This window comes from Patella vulgata, chromosome 5 (genome assembly GCF_932274485.2).
Source record: "Patella vulgata chromosome 5, xgPatVulg1.2, whole genome shotgun sequence".
Taxonomy (NCBI): domain Eukaryota; kingdom Metazoa; phylum Mollusca; class Gastropoda; family Patellidae; genus Patella; species Patella vulgata.
In genome coordinates this window covers 5,190,244-5,206,300 of record NC_065883.2, presented here as the reverse complement: position 1 = coordinate 5,206,300, position 16,057 = coordinate 5,190,244, and the positions used below count along the sequence as shown (strand labels likewise).

Below are 16,057 nucleotides of genomic sequence, written 5' to 3'. Positions count from 1 at the left end.
GGACGGAGGGCCTGACAAGGACAGCTGTCTAGTCATTCGGATGAGACGAAAAACCGAGGTCCCGTGTACACATTGACGTGCACGTAAAAGATCCCTTGACAGTTGGAATTCGATATAAGAGTAGGCCGTACTGCCGCTGTCCAGGCAAAATTTCCCTCATAGCACACTGTATGGCCAGTTCGGAGCAAAACAGTAGGACGTTAAACCCCATTTCATTTCATTTCCGTTTCTGGCGAACCGCCGAATCTGATATATTTAAATATTGAGAATTATGCATTTGAAATTTGCGTGCTGTTGTTATCTCTGTAGCCATCAAATAATAACATTTATGTAAATGGCGTTCGGTGTCCTGATGTATATGTATGAAATATTAAATCACAAATGAATGTTATTATTTGATGCCCACAGATATAACAACAGAACGCAAATTTCAAACACATAATTCTCAATACTTAAATATATCAGATTCGTCGGTTCGCCAGAAACGACGAAGTATATTTAAATTGGACTTTTTGCTGTTGCAAAGCTGCACCTAATCATTCAATGTACGTTTGATTTCAGGTCGTCGGCAAAATTGTGTGACATCAAAAAATGGTACAAAGCAATAAAAGATGAGGGCATTCTTCCAAAAACCTTGACTAGAGAACAAGCGAAGCTGAAAGAATACGTAGATAAGAAGATCGCAAACCTGCAGCACTCGGGGTCCAGTAAGGTTGACTGCGATCTCCTAGACGATTATAAAATGACATTTTCTAAAAGAAAACTTGGACAGGACTCCATATACGATGATGAAGAGGAGACGATTAAACAAGGGCGAGGTGGCCAGAAGGATGACAGAGAAAAGACTTCTTCTGGACCTTCCAAACGACCTAGGAGGAATATTGACGAGGATGAGGATGACCACAAAAATCGGCACAGAAAGAAAGAAGAGGAGATAAACGAAGACTTTAATGGGAAGCGTCGTCGACGATCATCCGACGAAGACGAAACTAAGAATAAACAAAACAAACAAACAATTGATCGCCCACCAATCAAAGAAGAGGTAAAAGCAGAGGAACCCACGGCAAACAGCACCCCTGATGAAGACGGTGGATTTGATCCAACAGAGAGCGAAATTGATGAAACTGAGATTTTGGAGGAAGAAAGCGCCCCGGTAGATGCCAATCAAGATGATGTTAACGAGGAAGACAAAATAAATTACCGTAAGATATTCGAGGAGGAACTTAATAAACTAGACCAAAGGGTTAAACCACAAGAAGTTCACGAGGAAACTACAGATGAGGAACTTCATAAACTAGACCAAAAGGCCAAACCAAAAGAAGTTGAAGATGACGCAAGAGATGGAGTTACAAATAACCATGAAGATCAATCTTCACATGATATATCTGAATATCTAGCATCTTCTTGTGGACTGGAATCACAATGCTCATCTCTCTGTTATTACAGCTATCAGATGGGTCAGTCTCTAGATCATTACCCAGAGATCCAGTACAATAAGTGGAAAGTAGCAGGAGAGGAAGCAATTCCAAATCAAACTAAAAAGGACACTGACGAGGAAGACATGATATCGGAAAAGGACACAAACGCCAAAGAACAAGTCAAAGCTACTCGGAAATATAAAGATAGCAGTGCGAGGACTACCAGGACCAAGAGGAGCATTGATGCAAGTGACGATTCGGACACCCATGACCACGAACCGTTGGAAGATCAAGTAAATCGGCGTAAAGGCAAAGACGAACCAGAAAATAACCCTTCTAAAACGCCGATGAAAATGTCATCTCCCGAAGACGATACCAGTGAATATGATTTTAATAAATCAAAGCAGAAATCAGAAGAATCTAAGAAATCGCATGTAGTAGAAAATGAACAAAACTCAAAGAACCCAGCAACACACTCGAATACAGGTTTAAACCAAGAACATTTTGACCTGTTATTCCAACAAAGAGCATCCGAATACTCGTCCAAAATACAGCAACTGGAGATATTACTGATGAAATTAGAAAATCAGTTGCTGGGCCAGCAGCTGCACAAACAGAATGACACTAATAGTTATACCAAATTAGAATTCCAAATCCTCAAGCTAGAGAATGAACTCTTGAAATTGAATCAAAGTTATTCTAAGCTCAGCGAAGACAACGAGCAGTTAAGGAAACAGCACGTCGAATTAGAGGATCAACAGACCAAACAACAAAATACAGCCAAGTATGCAGCTCTACCAGAAGCGAATAACACACAGCAAAAGGAACTGATATCCCAGCAACAGATCAAGATAACCCAGCTGACTGACTGGCTCAGTAACCAAACTTCTATCCTGAACAAGCTGCGAGACAAGTCCGACGCCCTGGCGGAACAAAACCAAATACTTTACCAGATTGTGATGAATCAAACGGCTCTCATATCAAATATCATGAAGAAGGTACACGATTTATCCGCTGATAATTTATCTTATAGAAAAGAGACCCAAGATTTAAAATCCAAGATGGAAATCCAAGACGCTTCAAGCAAAATAATTGAAAGATTAGACAGCCTTGCTTCCGATCGCAAGGTTAAGTCGAACGAAGAGCGCGTGGACTTCGCAAAGAAGCCGGAAGTACCAGTAAACCGGAAACGATTCACATTTCTTCCAGAAACGCCCGATGTCCAGATAAACAGGCACATGTGGACGTGTGCCGGATTACAGAGTTCTCAGATCTGTTACATGTTTTCGCTTCTTCTGTCTCCTTGTCCGCCATTTTCTACAATTTACTGGAGAAAATGTCCCAAATACATTTCGGAAAAGACTGCGGGTTACTTTATGGATTATTTAGAAAAGTTCCCTGATGGTGAACTCCTGAAGAAACCGAATATACCGGTTCAGCCACGAATTGATGATAGTCTGATAGGTGATGGGCAGGGTAGCAACAACAAACAAGAAACAGTTAAATCAAAAATCGTGGAGGATAAGGAACTAAAAAGCGTGGAGGATAAGGAACTAAAGAGCGTGGAAGATAAGGAACAAAAAAGCGAGGAGACGGCAAATCAAAAGGACAAGCCAGAACAATCAAAGCTAAATGAAGCGGCGGACACTAAAGACGTCGACGGAAAGGATATGGAGAAAGCGGTCAAGGAGCAGCAGAGTGAAAAGAAAATAGAAAAGACGATAAATGAAGAGGATGCGTCAACCAAACCTCCCGCCAAAGACGACGAGGATGATGATGAGGAGGAGGAGAAAAACGAGGGTCGACCAATTAAATATAAATCAAACGGACTTAAAAAACCGAAAGGTGAGTTCCGAAGAATAAAATCAGAAATATCCGCCTTTATAGACCAGTTTTAGGGGTCTTATCATCACTACCAGAAAGTGGGTTGTATGGTTCTCACATTCGTTTCAACATCAGAATTCCACGGGTTAGAATACCGGCGTTGGCTGACAAAAAACGTATAGTCTTCCCTCCCGCCCCCTCCTGCCCCAACCCACCATTTGTCAGGGGTGCCGCTTACGAGGAGGACAAGGAAAGCGTGTTTAGTCGTGCGGAGGGGACGATAAACCGAGACCCCGAGTAGAAATTGGAAAGTAGGAACGCACTTTAGAGATCTCTTGGCAGTTCGAAATAGACCAAAATAAAGTGTCCCCAGGCAAAATTCTCCTTTTCAGGCTATACACGTATGCATCGAATAAAGATCAAGTCTGGAATTGAACGAAGTATTTTGTAGCTGAGATTTTAAATTCCCCCCCCCCCCATTGTACGTGAAAAGGAGTAGGGTAATCTGTCCAACCTCGTGGTATTGAACCATATGTTAGTCCCGAAATGTCCTAGTTTGTGTCGAGCGCACATTAGCCCCTCCCCCTCTACCTTCCATATTTCGGTGTTCCTCTACGATGCCTATGGCCATTTAAATTTTTATTTCAGATTGCTTTGAATTATATCAGAAAGGCGTCAAGAGGAATGCGGTTTATAAGATTTTCTTGCCTGGTTTAAAGTATTATGTCCAAGTCTACTGTGATATGAAAAATGGAGGTTGGACTATCATACAAATACGAGAAGGTGGCAGGCTTGATTTCTTCCAGGATTGGAAGACCTACAAAGAAGGGTTCGGAAGTAAGCAATATTAATATTATGTTTAGCAAATAGAATGTTTGTTGACCTCTAGGAATTCATTTATCCCACATCACCTCAGTTGGCTCGGCAGGCATTATTCTTTCTAGCACAATACCAATTGCGCAATGTCGAACAAGCATCAGTCCGTGCCCTCACGACCCGTAGGATCATGATTAAATATTCTGACCTTTGCATATATTTTAATATATTTAGAATTGATAGAAAGGCATAAATTATGTGTTTTTCATTATTTGGTGTCCTATTAACCACATAGCAAGGGGCCTCCAAATTTTATATAGCTCTGGGCTTCGCCTGCATTGCATTTATGACAAACCTCCCCTCCCCCCAACATCACACGGATAAAAATCCCTGACTCCTATAAAATGTTATGAATGTCATTTTGTGCCCCATATTACATATTTGATTGTTTTTTATTCAGCTACTTTAGATGAATACTATCTCGGAAACGATAACATACACTTCCTCACCAATCAGGCTCATTATTCCCTGCTGGTGGAACTCACCGACTGGAAGAATGAAAAGAGAACAGCACTGTATAAAGACTTCTGGGTTGATGAGGAAGCTGAAGGTTATAGACTACATGTTGATGGTTACGATGGTGATGCCGGAGACGGACTTTCAAAACATAATGAAATGAAATTCAGTACCCATGATGTTGACAATGACAAAGTTGTGAAGCAGTTCGGCGGAAGTTGTGCTAACCGTTTCCATGGTGCCGGGTGGTATTATAAGTGCTACTCGTCGAATTTAAATGGACGATTTTACAAAAATGGCGCCGTCCCGCCAAAACAATTTGACGGCATAGCATGGAAACCATGGACTGGCGCAAGCTATTCTTTAAAAACTGTTAAATTGAAAATTCGACCTAAAGATGTCCTAGATATCTAAAGCGACCCTGGAACACCATGTGTCTTTGATACCGCCAAAATCATACATGTACAATGCGGGCGACCTTTTGCATTATGAATGCAAATTAAAGAAACTAAGCAGAGCATCTCGTGCACCGGTTTACTTTTTCTCAAAAGATCGCCAGTGTCGTTGAGATCAGTTTGTGCATTATTGGATTAGATGGGATTCCTAAGAAATAAAGGATCCAATCATTTCACAATCTGATTAAAACACAGATCCTGTATGTATGAAATAGCATTATTTAACGTCCGCTTCCACCGAGGTGATATCGCAGATCCTATTTCGTTTCGTTTTTTATAGTTCAAAATTTCGTTTTACTTGCCTTTACTACACTGGGATCTGGAAGAGTTGTTAGCATTGACGTGTTCAGGATGATGTGGGGGATTAGCCAATGAAACGGTCTGTTACGGCGAGCTTTTGGCGTGAGATGCATGGAACTGTGGGTAATCCACTAGAAACATCAACGCTGATTGGTTAATCAAATATCTGACGTCAGAGGGTCAAAAGTCGCTCGTATGACCTCTGACGCGACCTCCCAAAACAACTGGTCTGATCTTCATGTAGTATAGGCCATCGAAAGTATAAAAAACGAAACGAAATATAGATCTGTATTTTAATCAGATTGTATCATTTCATTGCATATATATCCACCATTTTGTTTTCATAATCATTCGTTCTGATGAACAGTATCACCATATTATTCTTATAAAAACTATGTTTAATTAACTTATATAGGCCATATAGCTTGCTTAACTCATATTGAAGACTATTCCAGTCAAAACTGCTTGCTTAACTCATATTGAAGACTATTCCAGTCAAAACTATGGGGATACTCGATTGAGCGTTCCGGAATTAAATTCTCTCAATTCCGAAAATAGTGTCAATCGAGTGAAAAGGAGAATTTAGTGAAACTTATGTGTTACTTAAAATACATGTACGTCCCTATTCTATTCACACCACCTCAGCTGTCAGAACTGTGACAGGGCTTAATTCCATATTACTTTATTGCAATTCTGCCAATTCGGGACGTTCCGGACTAACAATAGAGCACCCCCATTGTTTAATGAACTCATGACGGCCATATAGCCTACTTAACTCATATTGAAGATCATTCCATTCAAAACTATGTTTAATGAACTCATGACAGCCATATAACCTACTTAACTCATATTGAAGATCATTGCATTCAAAACTATGTTTAATTTTATAGCCTACTTAACTCGTATTGAAGATCGTTCCATACAAAACTATGTTTAATTTTATAGCCTACTTAACTCGTATTGAAGATCGTTCCATACAAAACTATGTTTAATTTTATAGCCTACTTAACTCGTATTGAAGATCGTTCCATACAAAACTATGTTTAATGTACTTATGATGGCCATATAGCTTACTTAACTCATTTTGAAGATCATTCCATACAAAACTTTTTAAAATGTATTTATGGCGGCAATACTAGCATGCTTATATTGAATACCATTCCAGTCAAAACTATTTATATGTACTTATGACGGCCATAAAATACAGATGGCATCCATTAGGCCATTAATTTGAAACAAAATGGATAATTTAAATTTACAGATTGTCTTAAAGTAGCTACGTCTCTAACTCAATATCATCCAAAGTCTTCCACATTGAAAACACGAACTGATTAGACATTACAGTAAAAACAGAAACGATTGAATTATTTCAGTTTATATACATTCATATTACATTATTATACGCGTTGCGACCCATTTGTGTAAATTTCTTGGTCCCAAATATTAGCGACTTATCTCATTTAATCTGTTTCAGGGGAAAACTGAGGTTTAACATCTGTGTGACAAATTTAAACTATAATATATCTACTATTGGGAATTTAAAATTATCTCAGAGATTTATGAAGACATTATACTCCACTTTTTATGATTATTCGTTTGGAGAGTATCCAACCTTGATCTATCCACCAATAAATATTTTATTTATTGCAAATATAAAATTCAAATCTACCATTTAAAGTGTGGTCATATTCTGGAAACAGATTTAATCTGTTTTGCTAACATGTTCAGAGAGAGATGGTCGGTTTTGAGAATCATATTGTAATTAATCCATGTACATATTAACGTAATTTATCTATTAATTAATTAAAATGTTTTTATAAAACAAGTCGTTGTTTTTTTTTCTTAATTTGGGTGGAACATAAAATTTATGTGGACCATTTTCTTGAAGGTGCGTCAGATCGGCAAGTAGAGTTCTTTCAGGGGAGCTGTTCTGGTAAGGTAAAGTTACAAATGCCGTTCTCTGGGTAAAGAAATGAAATGAAATGGGGTTTAAGTCCCACTGTTCTGCTCCGACTGGGCTAATGAAGATGGGCATACGCCATACAGTGTGCTACGAGGGAAATTTTTGCCCGGGCAGCAGTACTATGGGCTACTCATATCGAATTCTAACTGCCAAGGGTTCCTTTACGTGCACGTCAATGTATACACGGGATCTCGGTTTTTCATCCCATCCAAATGGTCCTTGTCAGGCCCTTGATCCTGCACCACTGACAAGGGGAAACCACTTGAACATCCCGATGAACTTTCTCGGCCAATGCAGGGATCGAACACGCGACTTCCAGACTAGCGAGCCAACGTCCTACCCACTTAGCCACCGTGTGCTAGCAACTCTGGACAACAAAAAAAAGAAAAAAAAACGTAATAATTTCATTTTTATATATATTTAAACAATTACCTATACATTTATATACAATGTCAAAAAACAATCAAACATAATGATTAACAAAACAGGAATTAACTTTTGGTTTTTCAAACCTTCAGGGTCCGGTTTTACAAAGCGAAATGTAACGAAATCGTCGTTTAACGTTTACGTTTCTTTATAACCCAGGCTAACGTAGACAGGCATCAGTAGCGTATCTAAAAGCTGTGAATGGGCGGGTCCAACCTAGGGTGCCATCCACAATTCCACCGCACAATCAATTTCAACAAAATAAGTATGCAGCATAAAATAAGTCTGAGCAAATTGGTAGAACATTGATTGTATTGCCTATATAGTTGTTCGCCGATCGTTATCTCGTCGGAAAGAAGTTTTATTCAAGTTAACATAAAGCTCTTGTCATATTACAATTGTTATTGGGTTTTTTTCCGTACTTTAAACCCCGTTTCATTGTTTTGTTTTGCGAACCATAGGGGTGGTTACTTGGTCTCAATAGTAACATTTTGGCCGAAAAGCAGCACTACGGCCTCCTCTTATTCGAAATAATTCAAACTCTGATGGGTTCTTTTATGTGCACGCCAATGTGTAAACGGACCCATGACACATCAATGTTCTAGGTTCTTAACTTAGTATCTCCAATTTTTACAGTTTAGTCTAGATTTTAGACAATTCATGTATTCAAGCCTTTTTACCGAAAAATAGTTTATTTTTTAAAACTTTCGGTACAATTCTGATAGTCAATGAAACACGTGTTGTTCTGGATCTAATATCCCCGGTGTTTATATCCTGGCAGTGTGATAAGTTGGCTATTTTATCTGTTATTCTGTCTTCCTGTCTCTCGTCAATACCATGTAGATAGGATTCATACATAGCATCCTTTACAACTATCATGCTTCTAGGTTCCAGGAATATTGACGTTAAATGTCTGTCTTCTAGACTGGAACTCTGAAAAATAGAACCAAACATGGGTTATTTTTATTTTTTTTATTTTTTGTTATAAAAAAACTTTATTTACAAATATTATAACTACATTCATTAAACATACATTATACAAGAGCTGAATCTGTCTATTGCAGGCCTTTCTTTAGGCCTGAAATGTTTTCTAAATTATCAATGAGAAATTAATTAACTAATCCAGACCATATTCAACTCTAGATGGCATCGCTAGCCTGCGATCTTATGTGGATTGTGAGCCGATTTACTGCATAACTTTCCCTCTCGATTAAACGATTAAATGGATAATCGAGACTATGCTGTTTATCGTACTGACTTTAGTAATGATGACCGAGGCTAGGCAGAAATTTCATTCGCTTAGTTCTCGGTTCATAGTGGATCAATTTGAATGAAATTTTCAGCAAATTGCCTTTACGTTATCTAGTTTTTAGTTATTATAGTGAGAACTGCCAACTCATTATCGAATCTCCCATAATGTATCTTTAATGGATAAAATATATATACAATGAAATATACAATTTAATATTATAGTATTTAAATATTTAAATTTCCATGAAAGTCAATATTTATTTATCTATATACCATATGTGAATTACATGATACTACTATACACATGAATATATTTATTTTAATTCTTTGGTAGTCTGGAGTGTCTGGTTGGTCGAAATGCATGTTAGTCTAGTCCAGTGGTTTCCAAAGCATTTACTCAAAAATACAGGTTTTTTTAACACCCTAGATATGACTGTATATTAGAGGTTTCAGTACACGCTAGAGTAATGTGATTTACACCTCAGATATGTCTGTATATATTAGAGGTCTCAATACACACTAGAGTGATGTGATTTACACCTCAGATATGACTGTGTGTATTAGAGGTCTCAATACACACTAGAGTGATGTGATTTACACCTCAGATATGACTGTGTGTATTAGAAGTGTATGAGCAGAAGAACCCCTCTAATAAAGAAATTAAGAAACTTAAAAATGGAAGTGGGTCAATTAAAACAGAAGAAAAGGATATCATGGAAATAATTACAAAATTTTATACTCTATTATACACACTTCTCAATAAATACCAAATTAATTTTTTTTTAATTTTTTTTACTCTATCCAGTTATTAAATCCCACTTAAAGATTATTCTTTGATTGGAGGTTGTATGGCCGAATGGTTAGCGTGTGTGCGTTGTGTCATAAGGTCTGTCATTAAGTCAACAGCCGTGGTTTCGATTCCCCAGTTGTACGTGACAAGGAGTAGGGTCACCTGTTTTCTCCTGGTCCTCCAGTTTCCTCCTACAGCTAAAGACCCCTACACGAAAGCGAATTATTAAAATAAAATTGAACCATACGTTAGTCCTGAAACGACCTAGTTTGTGTCAAGTGGACATTAAACCTCATTTCTCTTTCTCTGTCTTTCTCATAAAGGATAAGTTTATTGGTTTTAGAAGATTTGTATCCTACCGTTGTTTCTAATGAAGTTTGATTACACTGGTTGAGATGATGATAAAAATCTAAAACTGTAGACGAACCCAAACTAATGGTTGTAACTGTTGGATAAAACAATGGTCCATCTTCATGGGGCTGGAAGAGAAAAGGAAGAGTATAAAATGATATAGTTATTCATTTTGCATTGAAATCACTAATCCTCATTTGCATTTTCCAGACAATATCTAAATATTCCTTCATTTAAACGGTGCACGGAAAAAAAGTCACAGGAAAAAAATTCACAGTAAAAAAGTCACAAATTTGCCTAGGTAAAAAAAACACAGGAAAAAAAGTCACAGTTTTTTTATTACATCCCAAATTCAATAACAATATAAACAATAACATACATATTTAACCTTTCATTACACATATTATTATGTTCATTACACAGATGTAGCCAGACTGTTTTAGTCTTTAGAAATCAGCACATTTTGATATCATAGCACATTTGACGTATTAGCACATATGGCATATCAGCACATCTGACATTTTAATACATTATAGCACATTTGACATATCAGTACATCAGACATTTTAGCACATTCTAGCTCATTCAACATTCTAGCACATCAATACTCTTTGTTAATTGTAATGTTCCATCCAACTCCATGTAAGAATTCTGGGATGGATTTGGCATCGCTGACACGATCTCTGCAAAGATTTCGTAGTTGTGTCTGCATCTTTACAAACTTCTTCTTGACCTTCCGGACAGGTGGATTTCCGATGGCATCCTGGGCGACGAGAGTCTGGACTGTGGCTGATTCCTTCTGGAACCACTCCACCACTCTCCAGATGGATGGATGGTGTTGGCCGACAAGATTGTAGAACTTGTTGTTCCAAGTTTTCCACAGAACAGTCGGAACTGATCAAAGAGCCAATCTGTTTGTGTAGTGTTTGCAGCAAGGTAATGTAGAGTAACCACTCTATTAACCAAACCTAATTAACTCAAAGACAAATAACTTAAAAGATCAAAGATATACTCACTCTACAATACAATATATATATATAAGTTGTGACTTTTTTACCTGTGTTTTTTTTACTGTGTTTTTACTGTGACTTTTTTTACCTGTGACTTTTTTTCCTAGATTCATTTAAACATACATTATGCAAGAGCTAAATCTGCCTATCGCAGGTCTTTCTTTAGACCTGAAATGTTATCTAAATTATTAATTAGACATTCATTAACTTATCCAGACCATAAACAACTCTCATTGGCATTGCTAGCCTGCGATGTTTATTGGATTAGGTTCCGATTTGCTGCTCGATTTCAATTCATAATTTAATCATGAAATGAATGATCGAGACTATGTTTTTTTATCGTACATACTTTAGTAATGATGATTGAGGCTAGGCCGAAATTTCAATCGCTTAATTCTCGGTTCATAGAGAATCAATTTGACTGAAATTTTCAGCAAATTTCCTTTACATTATCTAGTTTTTAACTATTATAGTGCGAACTGAGCACAATTTAAAGGGGCATTAGGTGATATTAGATAAAGAGATGATAGTTCTTGCTATGACAGTTAACAAATAGATAATGAAAACAAAATATGCTGAAAATTTCAGTCAAATTGCTTTACTTTGAACCAAGATATTAATGATTCAATTTCTCGCTAGCCTCGAACGTCATTAGTAATGTTTGTACCATAATAAACAGTCTCGAGTTCTTGCCATCACAAAATGTATTTAAACTAATGATGGCATCAAGAGTTGATTATGGTCTTGATAAGTTAATTAATATCTAATTAATAATTTAGATAAGTTGATTACTGTTTAATTAATAATTTAGATAACATTTCAGGCCTAAAGAAAGACCTGTAATAGGCAGATTTAGCTCTTGCATAATGTACGTTTAAGCGATATAGCAATCCTCTGCAAACTACAGTATTGTAAATGTTGCAATCTAGGGTAGGCTGATCGGCAATTCTAGGTCTGTTTATAGTCGGGTGAAATGAAATCAGGTTTAACGTCCTATTGTTGTGCTCCAACTGGGGGGGGATCACGTGGCTAAGTGAGTAAGACGCTGGCTCGCTAGCCAGGAGGTCGGGTGTTCGATCCCTGCATTGGCCGGGAAAGTTCATCCAGATTTTCCGGCGTGGTATCCCCTTGTCAGCGATGCAGGATGGAGGGCCTGACAAGGACAGCTGTCTAGTCGTTTGGATGGGACAATAAACTGAAGTCCCGTGTATGCCATACAGTGTGCTATGAGGGAAATTTTGCCCGGGCAGTGGCACTATGGCCTACTCTTATATCGAATTCCAACTGCCAAGGGATATTTTACCTGCATGCCACGTCCTTGACAGGCTCTTTGTCCTGCACCACTGACAAGGGGAAATCACGTTGGAAAATCTTGATGAACTTTCTCGGCCAATGCAGGGATTGAACAAGCAACCTCCATGCTAGAGAGCCAGCGTCTTACCCACTTAACCACCATGGCTCCCAATTTGCAAGGGATTGCTCAAGCCCTCAAATAATGATAAAAATTAACTAACCATAATACCTTGACCGGATAAATATTCATTAACTAGAATATGGTTGGGTGTTTGACCAGCAAATATTTCTAATTCAGCTATTCTCTCAGTATAAATCTTTAACCACTGAACAAAAGAAAAGAATGAACATAAAATGGTGTTTAAAGTTCTACTTTTTTTTAACTAACCTACCTAATAGTAAATGAAATGAAATTCGTTGTCCTACTTTTCTTAAAGGGCACATAAATGGATGACTATGTACATGCAATTAAGATTTTTCACCTTATGTGATCTTTAACCAACAGGTTTTATGAAAAAAGAAATTGGGTTTAACGTCCTACTTTTCTGCACCAACTGGGTTAATGATGACCAGCAAATGTTCTACAAGGTAAATTTAAATATAACTGAGAATATGAAACAATAAATATTTTTAACATAACTGAGAATATGAAACAGTAAATATATTTAATATAACTGAGAATATGAATTATGTGTAATGTGAATTCTTCACATATACCACATGTTTGTTTTTGAATCCTTATCCAATACTGGGGCGGATCTAGGAATTTTGAAAAGGGCACTGAGAGGGGATTTTTTTTTTTTTTTTTTTGGGGGGGGGGGGGGTCGCCCCAAGAAAATTATCCGTCATTACCTTGCATCTGTAGCCATTCCAAGAGCTATTTGACTGATAGTATCGTCTAAGTAAACGTTCGGAAATCGTTGAAAAAGAGCCTTAAAATCGAGCAAGAAAGCCAGTTGAACATGCGGCTCGAAAATTGTCAAGGGCGAGCGTGGAATTATGATGGGAAAAAAGACGAATCTATTCCCTAGCCATTTCACTATTTAAGCCTTGTAACTTGTACTTTGGACTGTCCACACATGAAACAATGCTACATCAAGTTGCACTCATGCGCGTCGGTGATGGACATGAGTGTATACGCCGCCGATTCCACAAGATGTCTGTCTATAGTCACTCTATAGGATTAGGGCACTGTCAGCTAAACAACAAGAATTCGTTTGAAAGTGGAAGCATTAATTAGACCAGACTGGTGTGTTTGAATCGATGGTTTGAGTCATTTGGGATCCCTGCAACGGGTTGGGAACGGACATATTTGGGTCTGAGAAAAGGCACTTTCAGCAGTAAAAAAGGGCACTGTCGAAAATTAGGGGCGCCCCTTGAATCCACCTCTGCAATAAACAGATTTGTAATCGTGAAAAATTCTAAAACACCTGTATGCTCAGTAATTTCTAGAAATTTCAACCCTTCAAGACCAAAATCTCCGCTGTATGCAGATTTAAAACAGGTTACAGGTATTTAAACGGCTAGAACACACTTACCTGTGGTATATTTTCAGCAATCATTCCCTTGGGATGTGGAAGAGAGAAATGGGGTTTAGCTTCCACTTGACACAAACAAGGTCATTTCGAGACTAACATATGGTTCAATTTTATTTCAATAATTCACTTGCGTGTAGGGGTCTTTAGCAGTGGGAGGAAAAATAAGGACCCAGAGTAGACCCATGAGGTTTGACAGGAGACCCTACTCCTTGTCACGTACAACCGGCGAATCGAAATCCCGCGAGTTGACTCAATGACAGACCTTATGAATGATACAGCGCGCACATGCTAACCATTCGGCCATCCAACCACCCTGTGATAAGTGGAGAGCTAAATGCACCTTGAGCATTAACTTTGATGGATCTGCGCGCAATATAAGAACTCACTATTATTAGTATTATTTACCCCAGTTCTGTAATCGTCTGTTCGATAAATGTGTCCATTTTGGTTTTGGTGCTGAATAAACATGGTCTAATAAATCTTTCTCTTCTTGTTCACTGATAAAGTTAGGGATGTATAGGATGGTATCTGGGATCTGAAATTATTAAAATGACATATCCTCTTTGATCTCTGTCAAACATTCAAATATTTCATTGGAATGGTCAAAAGCAAGAGAGAGGAATGGAGTTTAACGTCCACTTTACACAAACTAGGCCATTTCGGGAATAACATATAGTTCCAATTTTATTTCAATAATTCACTTTTGCGCATATGGGATCATTAGCAGTGGGGGGAAACTGGGGTATCTGTAGAAAACCCACAAAGTTGGAAAGGCGACCCTACTCCTTGTCACGTACCAGCAGTGAATCAGAACCATGGCACTTGACTCAATAACAGACCTTATGATCTAACAGGCACATGTTAACCATTCGGCCATCCAACCCAATTCACTGGAATGTCTCATCAACACAATAATTTTATCATTCCGAGACTAACAAGTAACTTTTATCTCCCTTGTTTATGTTCGAGTAGGGCTGTCTTAACAAAATTATGGACCCCAGGAAGAGCAATGCACAGTTGCCCCTACCTATACAACCACTCACAGAGAAATGAAATAAAATGGGGGATTTAACATCCTACTATTCTGCTTCAACTGGGCTAATGAAGACGGGCATAGTCGTACGCCATCATGCAGTGTTCTATATAAGGGAAATTTTGCCCGGACAGCAGTGCTATGGTCTACTCTAATATTGAATTCCAACTGCCATGGGATCTTTTACGTGCATGCCAATGTGTACACCAAACCTTGGTTTTTCGTCTCATCTGAACGACAAGACACAAAAACATATATTCATAGTTTAGACAGTTTAGTATAGGCTAGTATAAGCTAGTGTTTATTTGTAGACAGAAGTTACAGCATACATAGACTAGTAAACGACCCCTAGCCCATAGCGGGGCCAGGCAGAATGGTTCAACACATGCGCATTAGATCATAAGGTCTGTCATTGAGTCAGATATTATGGTTTTGATTCCCTGCTTGTTGTATGTAACAAGGAGTTGGGTTGCCTGTCCAAACTAGTGGGTTCTCTCATGTGTTAGTCCCAAATTAGCTAGTTTTGTATGGTGGGTTCTCTCAAACTCCAATTGAATGTGTTAGTCCCAAATGAGCTAGTTGTGTCGATTCTTTGTCTAACTCTTATATTATATAACACATGTTTAATCTTTAAATTTATTTCAATGTTTATGGCCTCTAGGACTATATATCTAACATTATTCTAAACCGGTATATTTTTTTTTTATTTTTGAGTTTCAATTCTTTGCCAGTCAGCGATTAAAGTGTGCCACAGTAAGTCACACAGTAGGCTACTGAGTACAAGTACAGTACAGTTATATTTCTCTAAATTTCTGACATAAACCATTTGACATCATGTTATAATACTATATTTAGAGTCACCTCTAAAACTTTATACTTCAGTAAATTGTACTCTTTGTCTTTATTATTGGTTTCTGAAGCCATCAAAATGATAAAAGCTATGCGGAAACGTTATCCAAAATCGAAAGTTTACATAAATTGAAAGTAGAGACTTCCTTCGTAGGCGGAAGTGCACAAATATAAAGATAAGGGATTTCATTGGATGTTAGAGTGTAAATATGAGAATTCAACCA

The 16,057-nt window shown here is 37.8% G+C and overlaps 1 protein-coding gene and 1 pseudogene across 1 annotated transcript; one reads left to right on the top strand and one right to left on the bottom strand.

Moving 5' to 3' along the window:
- Positions 1-1,574: 1,574 nt before the first annotated feature.
- LOC126821636 (uncharacterized) lies at positions 1,575-7,109 on the top strand (annotated as a pseudogene).
- A 599-nt stretch (positions 7,110-7,708) lies between these two features.
- LOC126822135 (alpha-ketoglutarate-dependent dioxygenase alkB homolog 6) lies at positions 7,709-15,980 on the bottom strand. Its single transcript, XM_056101229.1, has 6 exons — positions 15,846-15,980; positions 14,356-14,486; positions 13,952-13,997; positions 12,635-12,739; positions 10,119-10,238; positions 7,709-8,651 (listed from the first exon to the last, which is right to left on the bottom strand). The coding sequence occupies exons 1-6, from the start codon at positions 15,906-15,908 to the stop codon at positions 8,385-8,387; spliced, it is 732 nt and encodes a 243-aa protein (XP_055957204.1). The 5' UTR covers positions 15,909-15,980; the 3' UTR covers positions 7,709-8,384.
- Between the last annotated feature and the right edge of the window lie 77 nt (positions 15,981-16,057).